Source organism: Mytilus californianus, unplaced genomic scaffold, assembly GCF_021869535.1.
Source record: "Mytilus californianus isolate M0D057914Y unplaced genomic scaffold, xbMytCali1.0.p SCAF_3, whole genome shotgun sequence".
Classification (NCBI taxonomy): domain Eukaryota; kingdom Metazoa; phylum Mollusca; class Bivalvia; order Mytilida; family Mytilidae; genus Mytilus; species Mytilus californianus.
Genome location: NW_026262679.1, coordinates 105428159 through 105440587, shown reverse-complemented (window position 1 = coordinate 105440587; position 12429 = coordinate 105428159). Strand labels below are relative to the sequence as shown.

Below are 12429 nucleotides of genomic sequence, written 5' to 3'. Positions count from 1 at the left end.
AAAAAGAGTCATATTCTTAACTTGGTACAGGCATTTTCCGAAAAAAATTGTTGGTTAAACCTAGGCCTGGTTTTGAAAGAGTTTGAAAGGTTTTGTAAAGGTATTCTTTCTCAAAATACATAAATGAAATATGTTTGGCGCAACAGTTACTGTTATTTCTGAAATCTATCGATCAATCCCGAAAACAAAAACGTGAAGTTATATGACAGATTCCCATGTACTATATCTATTTTACTGACCAAACTATAGCTTTGAGACTTCATGGTGATGTCAATCCAAAAAATGATTTCTTGTAGACAGAAAAACGGTATTTTTACTTTAATTTGCACTAAATATCTGAGAAAAAATTGTTTACGGTGCTATATAGTGCTGTTTAATGTTTAATGTATAGCTATGTTTTGGATGTCTGAAATACTGATATATTGTATTAAGGTTTGTTTTATGTGAATTTTATTGTGTTTTCAACTTTGTTTTGTTTAAAATGTGAAGTCAGGTATCAAATATGTGGGTATCTTTGTCTACCTAAGTTTTGTTAATTTACATTATATTCCCTGTCAATGTTGAATTCATTGAAAACTTGTCTTGAGTATGATTAAGAGCTTGTTCTACCGCATGTGGAGGTGCGCTTTAAACGAATGTATATGCTAAAATGAAAATGGCTACTTCTTGTGAACTTGAATTGTTTGTTTACTGTACCATTCACGGGAACACCACATATTATGAATGAATGAAAAGCGAAATGCGACAATAAATTTAGATCAAGATATTTCACACATATTACTCACTTTACTTTCACAACATTAGACCAGAAACTACAACATGTTTAGTTATTTAGTTATTTATTTTATGTATGTTTATTGGTATATTAAAGAAAAACATGCCATAATAGTACTAAATGGTGAAATAGCTTAGAAATGTTCGTGTTAATGTATGAAGTAGCGCAATAGTAAATGATGCTAACATTTTTATATCCTGTAGTATTCGCATAAAAATACCGAACACAGTCAATAAAAGTGATGCTTAATCAGGTTTACAATTCATCTGTCAAAGAAAAACAAGTTTAATTTTAATGCCATAATTACTCTTATGTGTGGTTAATCTCTGTGATGTGTGAAGATAATTACCAGACTATGTGAAGTGGATAATATATAAATTACTTACCACAGCAAAATAAAAGATGAATCAATAAGGCATCATGGAACGACCTCCAAATTATCCAAAGTCCAACGTCATTAAATCTAAACTTCATGCTTTCCAGGATTGCTGAGAGATCTTTTTAATATTAATCTTCAGGCACAATGTAATTTTCATTTCACATAAATTCCAGAAGAAATGAAAAATTCACAACACCAGTAAAATACTATTTGTATATCATGAGACGTGACCTTACTTCAGCACTGCTCTGAATGGACGCATTCTTATGTCACAAAAAGTAATACCTTCACATATCATCTGTGCTAATTAGATCTTTTCTTATGTAAATAATTAGAAACACATTTATAACTATTGAAAACGGTTGTTATATATATTTACAATCTTATAGAATAAACAGACCATTTTTTTCAACACTGTTAAAGCCTCTACTGTTACTGTTTATAGCATTTTTCTTGAGCTTTTTCAAACTTGACAGCAATACAAACGCTCTGATTATTTTGACAAAATTACTACCAATACTTGATAGGCAATCGAAACTCCAGACTTAATTTTCTTCTTTGTCTACTTTTCACTTTTATGTTGGCGTTTACAATATTAATAAGCACATAAATCGCTTCTTCTCCTCCTAGAGCAGAAAAATCATCAAATATATCACTTTCTACTTTATTCTGTTTTTGATTTACCTTTCCTGTAGAAAAAAATCTGACATTTACTGCGGGCGAATATATTTCAAATTCTTCCAGAATCTAAAATAACATCAATATGGTTGTTTGTTTAACAAATAGAGACAATCCATTAAATGGTCAACAGACAATCTAATCTAATTGCGTTATTGTCAGTACTCCAAAGTTTGTCTGGAAACACGTCCTGACTCCAAATCCTTTATGAAGATGCGAAGAATATTAAATGAAGCTTTCTATAATGAACTTCATACAGCGAGTTGGTGTAACTTGTTTAAAGTTATGAGTAAGTCTGAAAAAGTAATAAAAAGACCTGTTAAGTGAGTCCTGAGGTTTACAATTGATTAATCCATAGACAAGTACCTATCATATCGGAATAAAGATAAAAGCCTCAATCAATAACAATTCCATTGGAGTATATCTATGAAATGTTGACACTGGGAATCCTTAATTGGCTTTTTATGATATATTTAGCAAGGGTGAATAAACATCAATTGAAAATAACATCAAATAGGACATACATAAATATTCCCATATTTGCCGATTTTTTTTTTCTAATAATTATAAAGATTATTATAATGAAGCTGTATTATATATACTTTCCCAAAAGTTCTAAAAATCTGCTATATGAAGACTATATATCAAATCCATCTTCATCATTCTTAATGTCTACATTCGCATAGAACATGGAAGTATTTATAGATGAATTCATACAAGCATTTGAATTTTAAATAATGGACATAGTTGTAACATGTCACGAAGAAAGATCGATTTCAAGTTTTCAGTGATTTGCCTTTGTTAAAATGAAATCTCCCGGTCATACGTCTTTATCATAATTTGTAATTCTTTTTGCCAAAGTAAATCTTGTATGGGAAGTACAGAACCAATGAAACCAGACAAAACGAACATCGATTTTGATTGAAATAATATATTGCCGCCAAATTTCTTCAACAATTGTGTAACGCGTAGTTACTTACAATTCAAACAGATCTATAGTTACTGCATGTACTTCATACGAAATATATATTATGTTATAATGCATATATGGCATTTCCATCATATTATATCTATATAGGGATAGACATAAAAGAAGAAGACGTCATTTTATACCAGTCAGTTTGTACTGATGAAGAATACCTCTTATCAGAGAAATCTACCGATAATTTTCAATTTTAACTAACTTTTGTTTGTGTTGTATTACACTTTTTAGACTATATCTTATAGAGAATAGCATATCTTTATTCAATATAACATCAGTGTCAACCCGAAACACCAATATAATCGCAAGAGCTCTGATTGAGGAATAATATTCGATGAGAATTTTAAAATTAAAATACGGTGTGTGATATTGAAAAAAGCCAATAATCTTTTGTAAGATATAGTTACAGTATATTATATTACTGACTTTTAATGAGGTAAATATGTGGTTTTATCGACTTTTGACACAAAACTTATATTCACTGAGGCCGACGGCCGAAATGAATATCATTTTTTTTAAAGTCAATTAAATCACATATTTATCGAAATATAATTCGTATAGAAAAACTAAATAATACCAATATGGAATAAACTTGATTATATACCTCACGTAGATGTTTTTTTTGGGGGTGACATGATGACGCAATACAATTCGGAGTTTGATAATGCCTTTGCAACTGATATCGGTATCATCACGGCTGGCCGATACAGCACGTTGTCATTGATTGTACTACACATATAATTTTCTTGTACACATGTATTTACTTCTAAGTATATAATAAATATACTTATTTGTACTGTGTCGTTTTTCATAGCGATGCGAAGCAAACTTTTGTTTTAAATTCTGTCAGTGGGATTTGAACTCATGTCTCTGTACTAGTGACATCATAAAAAATTTTCGAACTTTATTTGGCTTTTTTACCTTTTTTGTTTCGAGCGCCACTGATGAGTCCTTTGTAGACGAAACGCTCAAAATTTAGGCCTGGTACCTATATTGAGTTTATTTGTATATCCACCTGCACGTTACCCAGCATTACAGTCAATCGACCAACAAGGCGATATTTTTTGTTGTTGAGTTGTCTTCACCTAGGGTTGTAACACATTTTATCTTACCTCCTGTATATTTCTAGGACTATGATTGGTGAAAAGCAACCGCGTGGAGACCGTGTATATTTCATATGGGGTTAGTAGGCGTGGTTTATTTAATACACGGTTAGTAGTGGTGTTACGTCCCTCTGTAAAAACAACACGGTGTTGAGGACAAATCTGAAAGGTTTCAACAGACGAAGAAATTGATGATGAACGATTGAAATAAATGCAGAAAACACATTAAAAGCTAAAAGTTGTTATTATTGGCATTTTTTTTTGTATAGATCAATGGAAGTAGGTTCTTAATATTGAAGACTTGATCACTTTGATAGGCCACTAGTCTAAATGATAGTCGGTAAAAGAAATTCGTCATACAGTGTTAGCGACCTAATACGATATATATGGGGTCAGTAAATTCCATATGGGTTCGAGCTTCGCTTCGTTCCTACCCCATAGGGAATTTACTGACCCCATATATAGCGTAGTAGGTCACTAGCACACTATGTAACTAATAATACATGTATGATGTAGGTAGCATGTAGATTAAATATCTTGCAGACCAGATGTTGTTGTTAGTCACAAACAATAAATAAAATTGAGAATGGAAATGGGGAATGTGTCAAAGAGACAACAACTCGACCATAGAGCAGACATTAGCCGAAGACATACATAAAATGTGTTCTATTTTTTTACGTCTTAAAGTAACATATCTTCTATTAGCGCCACAAAATGAATATGTCTGAAATTTGGCCAAACAATGTAAGAGCATTAAATACGGTCTCAAACTTTTATCCTTCCTTCAGTCGGATTAGAAACAATGCCTATGTGATATTGTTACAACTACACCTGCACAGTGTGCAGTTGATGCGAACAAGATTTCAGAATGTATAATTTCAATACGAAAAAATACCGATACATATTTGTCAATCTATACAATGTACGAGTTCGTTTCTTTTTCGTAAGTATCTCACTATATAGACATGTACATATCCTTTGCTTCAGCCTAACAATGTTATAACTGCCTTTTGCACATAGAAATGTATATCGCTCTCGAAACAGGAACTGAAATCAAACAACGGCATCACTTCCTGATATAAATGACAGTTTTCAATATTGAAAACCAATTTCGGTAAAGACTAGATACAGCATTTGAAGCATTATCATTTACGTGGTAACCACTTGTTTCTAGTAGGCACTTCGTTCTGGTCACCATTTCCTACAACCCGAATATTATGCCTTCTTTCAATAAGAGAAAAGTGTTGCATTTATAATTGAAAGACGTTGCCTTCGTATTGGTCAGGTAGGGATAATTTTGATTAACGCTTATTGTTAAAATTCGCTTATGCCTAGCAACCGAATTTTTTGTCTGAATTGTGATACAGCAAAACGAGGAGTTACATTACGTTATAGTTGACAATTGCATTTCAGTTTTACTTTTATGCGAATCAGACACGTTGTTCATCATCATGATGAATTAAAAAAATATCTAAGAGCAATATTAAAGTGATATCATTGGGAAATTAGGATCAATTACATGCTCTTTAAATATGACGGAATGGAAATTCAAGAGATAAAGTAGAACACATACGACGTGTTTCAGAAGACCGATGATAACACGTATTGCATCTTTCAACACAAAAAGTTGCATTACATGTACAGCACATCATGTCCACCAGATTGAAATATTAATAATAGATTCCAAAAACCTTTTCCTTGATCAGAGCATGGAAATTATAAGCAACGTACTAGATAGTACGAAGATAAAGGTAAATAAATAATGCCATGTGTTGTTTCGTAGACATCTCTTTCACGTCACATGAATGCATATAATAAGATGTACAATGTTGTTAAGTTGTCTACATGCAGTTGTTCGTGTATGTTTTTTCTTTTAATCTAGTTATAACATTAAACGGAATAATTTTCCTGCATTAGCTGCGCATTTCGAAAATTAATGTATTTTCTGTAATGCTCGATGCAAAAATGTTTGACAATCCAAAACCTAAGAACTTATTCTATCTTTATTATACACATGTATCATATGGAAAAATGCAGAACACAAATATTCTTGTTATTTCCGGCTTTTATCCAGTACATACATATCAGAATATACACAGACCATAATAACTAGACATTACAGACGTATCTGTTTAATCTCGACATCACATTAGACTATTTCAAATGCAACAGAACAAAAGCGTATGTCGCAAAATCTCAGATCGAGGGTATCAGAATCCCAAATACTATTAAAATCTAATATTACCTTTCATTCTCAATCAAAAAGTTTTAAATGGTTGATCGATTATTGCTAGCTTAACGCCCAGTGGCAATTATTTTACGCATATTTAGAACCCCAAACGCATAACAATTAAAACAATAGATAGGTTCTGCGTGAAGGACGACGGGGATGGAGGGCGGGAAATTTGGACTGCCCAGCAAAACAATGTTAACTATGCCGGATAGGAGCAGACATTTTGCCTTGAAGCAAGCCCTCTACAAACCCCTCAAAGAACTGTTGCAATAATTCTCTTTATCTTGAAGGGTGTGACACTCTCTCTTTAAACGAGAGTTTAAGTCTTCAATTTGACCGGATGTAGTTTTAAGACAACTCGTTACATCAAGGTATCACTCTTTTTATAAATATGTTTTTATCATCCTCAATCAAAAAGTTTTAAATGGTTGATTGATTATTGCTAGCTTAACGCCCAGTGGCAATTATTTTACGCATATTTAGAACCCCAAACGCATAACAATTAAAACAATAGATAGGTTCTGCGTGAAGGACGACGGGGATGGAGGGCGGGACATTTGGACTGCCCAGCAAAACAATGTTAACTATGCCGGATAGGAGCAGACATTTTGCCTTGAAGCAAGCCCTCTACAAACCCCTCAAAGAACTTTTGCAATAATTCTCTTTATCTTGAAGGGTGTGACACTCTCTCTTTAAACGAGAGTTTAAGTCTTCAATTTGACCGGATGTAGTTTTAAGACAACTCGTTACATCAAGGTATCACTCTTTTTATAAATATGTTTTTATCATATAGATAAAAAAAAAGTCATAATTATGGTAAATAATGCCATATCTTAAATAACTGTTCGTGAACTGTGTTATATTTCGAACCGAACATATTGAAGTGGTTGTTTCACAGACACCACTATATCAAAGATAACTGTTGTCTGTTGGTACTAGTTCTATCTAGACACTTAAGGTTTTATGACCTCAAACGTTTATTTTATTGTCTGTTCAAACATATTGTCACAAGCGTACTTGTTGATGGTTATTAAAAACACGTTTTATGCGTACATAAATCATTTTTTTCAAACTCATCATGAATGGTTGCCAAGAAATGATCATGGTTTGATGTCTACTAATTGTTCTGTATTATGATGGCAGTTATAATTCGAAGTTAAAAGATTGTAAGTAAGACTTTATGCAAAGAGAATCTAGCTGTAATAGCTATAATCATATAAGTAATCAGGACTACATTGTCTGATATGTTGTCAGCTTTAAAGTTTGGACGACAGGGATGCAAGAAACAAAATCAGTCATATAGTCAACTTGCCCAAGCATACAAAACTAAAATAAATAATTTCAAAATAGGTTACTCGTATATAGCTGAAATAGCCAAAAAGCAGCTCTGAATATTGTTTATTCCCCATTGTACAGTTTTAATTATGATAACAAGTTTGTGACACATTATATATGTAATCTTTTCAAATTACATTCGCGCGGTAACCGATACCGGTAATTTGTTCAAGGAGCTATGGAAAGTGTTATATTGCAAAGTCTTTTTATATACAAAATATAGCATTATGTCCAAGGATCAAAACATTAAATATTTAAATCTTTAGAGTAAATTTAATCCCCATTTTCATTCTGTACGTTGTAAAATATCAATCTATTGAAGAAGCTTTAAATTAATTAATCAATTCGTGGCTCATTACAGATTGTGTTTTACAGCCAATGTCGTAGAAAATGATCCATTAACTAACAAGTCGAAGTATTAGGAGAAGATAAAGTATTGATAAGTCATCTAATGCAATAAAATCACTCCTGTCATTCTTCTATTTATTGACATGGTTCTTAGCATAGAAACATCCATACACCTTAATATTGAATTTCTTTGTCATTTGCAATGCTCGTTATCGTATAATACATTGTTTAGTGTTTTCTGTGTGATCTGTAATATAATGCTGTTTGATAGATGGATGAGGTAATATAGATGTAATAGATGGTAACCAGGATTGGGTCGTTTAAAATGAAATGGGATGCAATCGAAATTAAATCAAAATCTAAGAATGACTAAATAAAGAAGGCGTTAAGTGTCGCTTTCCCTTTAAAACAGTATAGCTATGTTTCTTCATATCTATTTTGTGCACAAAAGAGAACATTTGTTTTTCAATCAGATGTAACAAGCATATACTAGTCAGCAATGTCGTTTCGTGTGTATGTTGTAGTAGCTCACGCAATTAAAGTGAAATTTTTCTTTAGATGTAATTCTTTTTCCTCCGATTTTGCCTTCAATCCTGCTCGAAATCCTACTTCCACCTCCCCGTGGTGAGCAGGGGTAATAGGTTATATTTGGCGAACGGAAGAGGTATTCCACCATCATTCTTAACTTTTTTTCGCTCAAATGTCCTATGTTTATTTTTATATTTTTGCTCAAATATCCTAAAATTTCGGCGCTCAAACTTCCCTTTTTTATCGCTTTTCCGATTGGTGTTCTAAGTTCCAAATATCTATTTAACATGGCTCCTTGTCTTTTGAAGTGTATTGTCGTCCGCATACCTGCCGTAATTTCGAATGGAATAAGTATAATTTTCCCAGGGCTGATGTCTTTCGTATCATATATGTATTTTCAGTTTCAATGTTCTTGCTTCTAAATACAGTAAATTTCTTTGAGGCTTTAATCAATGGCTTGCACATGTATCAATAACTTTCAAGCAGACAACGTACCACGCATGTCTGAACTTAAGATGAAATAGAGTGGAAAAGTTCACCTGAGACATTACACAAAAATCATTCTAATATACATTGGGGATGGCTTATGCATATATATTTTTTTTTAAAACCACAAGATTAAAAATTCCATACCTGGATTTCGGCTAAGTCAATGATTCCTTTTCCGGTCAATGCCGGTTAATGCATTAAATCCATGTTCAAAGATTTGAATACAGAAATAAAAGTATTCATAAATAGTACTTCTCAAATAAACATATCATAAACTCAATTATTAGAGTGATAAATAATCTGCATCGCATCGCATTATATCTTAAGCTATATTCTGATCATTAATATTGTGACACAATTTTTACTTTGTTCACCCCCTCCCCCCATTATTTTGGAACTTGTAGTTATTTGGTACATGTAATAATGTAAACCTGAGACCCTTATTAATTTTACTATGATATGTAGTACTTAAAACCCAGTTGACTAAAAGATATAACACACTAACCCTGATAGAGAAACAAAAATGATGTTGTGCAATGTCTACTAGTAAAAGACAAATTATGTAGATTGATGCATATTTGTACAAAGATTGAAACCCAATTGAATGCCTGTTGGTCTGATATAACAACAGAACGATTATGTTTTTGTTGATGGAGTATCTATCAAACTTCGTGCATTTTAATAAATTTCTATAAATTGAAAATAACATTTCACAAGTTGGTTGCGTTCGTATATTTACTTTAGAATACGTGAATAATCGAGGAGCTTTATGCCCAATTGGCACTAGCTGAGGAACCATAGCTCATAGGTCCTTTTGACATTTTTTGACAAGTTGTGGTCCGCAAATTGTCAAAACAAATATCATAAGGACCTAAGAGCGACGGTTCCGTAACTAAATAGGAACCTAAAGATGTACATATCATCTTAGATTCACTTTTACTTAAGGAGTTGGAACCTTAGTTTTTATGTCATGTCAATACCAAAGCGATGAATACTAAGTTGATGAGAACCCTCGGGGACTAGCAGTCTATCAGCAGCGGTATCGACCCAATACTAGAAAATGAAAATAAAATTTCTAAATGTGGTGTCCATATTGTCATGACAACACCTTTAATTTGATCTAAGTTGTCTATTATAATTACATATTATCAGGTCGTAGGTCAAATTGCCATTGCTAAATAAAACGAATATTTTTTTTTCTAATATGTCAAAGGTGTACATGTACATGTAATATTTGGACTTAAACGAAAGATGTTAATGCTAGTGTGTTTGGAAAGCAATGCTATGGCTTTAATTGAGCGTAACATTTTCATACTTTCATATAAACGAACAAAATATTTATTGAATATATGGAAATGTTACGCTCAATTAAAGCCACAGCATTGCTTTCCAAACACTAGCATTAGCATCTTTCATTAACGTCCAAATATTACATGTACATAAACCACAATTTATATTTTATAAAACAATATATATAAATAAGTCTAAATCGAAAAAACGTTCAAACCTATGATTGCGTTGGATAAAAACTGCTATTTTTATACGTGTGCATGCAAAACAAATTTCTTGGTAGAGGGGTCTAAATACAGCACAAACAACATTTTCCAAAAGACCAAAAAGTGAAAAAGTATATTTTAACAAAACGCATTTGACTAGCAGGTCGAACAACGGATGTTCTTAAACCCTGCTGACGGCCATGGCGATTGCCAAATAAACGGATCACAGTTGTAACAAAATGGATCTTAATTTTAATATAATACCAAATAGAAAAAAAAAAAAAAAAAAAAACTTGCGAAAAAGATGGTATACCGCAAACATGAGGTGCAAAAATTTGTACACCATATCCAGATTTCGACAATTAATGTCTCTTCAGTGATGTTAGGAATCGAAACGGTATTTGGAAGGCCATATAATTTACCTCAATTTGGGATTGACTCTTGAATTTTGAAGAGTCGAAATAGGATGAACGGATCATATAAACCCGAAGGCAAATATAATACAAGCCCAAACGAAAAAATATAAATAAGTCTAAATTGAAAACAACGTTCAAACCTATGATTGCGTTGGATAAAAACCGCAATTTTTATACGTGTGCATGCAAAACAAATTTCTTGGTAGAGGGGTCTAAATACAGCACAAACAACATTTTCCAAAAGACCAAAAAGTGAAAAAGTATATTTTAACAAAACGCATTTGACTAGCAGGTCGAACAACGGATGTTCTTAAACCCTGCTGACGGCCATGGCGATTGCCAAATAAACGGATCACAGTTGTAACAAAATGGATCTTAATTTTAATATAATACCAAATAGAAAAAAAAAAAAAAAAAAACTTGCGAAAAAGATGGTATACCGCAAACATGAGGTGCAAAAATTTGTACACCATATCCGGATTTCGACAATTAATGTCTCTTCAGTGATGTTAGGAATCGAAACGGTATTTGGAAGGCCATATAATTTACCTCAATTTGGGATTGACTCTTGAATTTTGAAGAGTCGAAATTGGATGAACGGATCATATAAACCCGAATGCAAATATAATACAAGCCCAAACGAAAAAATATAAATAAGTCTAAATTGAAAACAACGTTCAAACCTATGATTGCGTTGGATAAAAACCGCAATTTTTATACGTGTGCATGCAAAACAAATTTCTTGGTAGAGGGGTCTAAATACAGCACAAACAACATTTTCCAAAAGACCAAAAAGTGAAAAAGTATATTTTAACAAAACGCATTTGACTAGCAGGTCGAACAACGGATGTTCTTAAACCCTGCTGACGGCCATGGCGATTGCCAAATAAACGGATCACAGTTGTAACAAAATGGATCTTAATTTTAATATAATACCAAATAGAAAAAAAAAATTTGCGAAAAAGATGGTATACCGCAAACATGAAGTGCAAAAATTTGTACACCATATCCGGATTTCGACAATTAATGTCTCTTCAGTGATGTTAGGAATCGAAACGGTATTTGAAAGGCCATATAATTTACCTCAATTTGGGATTGACTCTTGAATTTTGAAGAGTCGAAATAGGATGAACGGATCATATAAACCAGAAGGCAAATATAATACAAGCCCAAACGAAAAAATATAAATAAGTCTAAATTGAAAACAACGTTCAAACCTATGATTGCGTTGGATAAAAACCGCAATTTTTATACGTGTGCATGCAAAACAAATTTCTTGGTAGAGGGGTCTAAATACAGCACAAACAACATTTTCCAAAAGACCAAAAAGTGAAAAAGTATATTTTAACAAAACGCATTTGACTAGCAGGTCGAACAACGGATGTTCTTAAACCCTGCTGACGGCCATGGCGATTGCCAAATAAACGGATCACAGTTGTAACAAAATGGATCTTAATTTTAATATAATACCAAATAGAAAAAAAAAAAAAAAAACTTGCGAAAAAGATGGTATACCGCAAACATGAGGTGCAAAAATTTGTACACCATATCCGGATTTCGACAATTAATGTCTCTTCAGTGATGTTAGGAATCGAAACGGTATTTGGAAGGCCATATAATTTACCTCAATTTGGGATTGACTCTTGAATTTTGAAGAGTCGAAATAG

The 12429-nt window shown here is 32.5% G+C and overlaps 1 protein-coding gene across 1 annotated transcript in view; it reads right to left on the bottom strand.

Annotated features, from left to right (window-relative positions):
- Positions 1–2138, bottom strand: part of LOC127735672 (zwei Ig domain protein zig-8-like) — a 48578-nt gene extending 46440 nt beyond the window's left edge. Inside the window, exon 1 of the mRNA XM_052245920.1 lies at positions 1162–2138. Within this exon, the coding sequence (XP_052101880.1) occupies positions 1162–1249 (88 nt within the window). The 5' untranslated portion in view covers positions 1250–2138. The remainder of the gene's footprint in view (positions 1–1161) is intronic.
- Positions 2139–12429: the final 10291 nt, after the last annotated feature.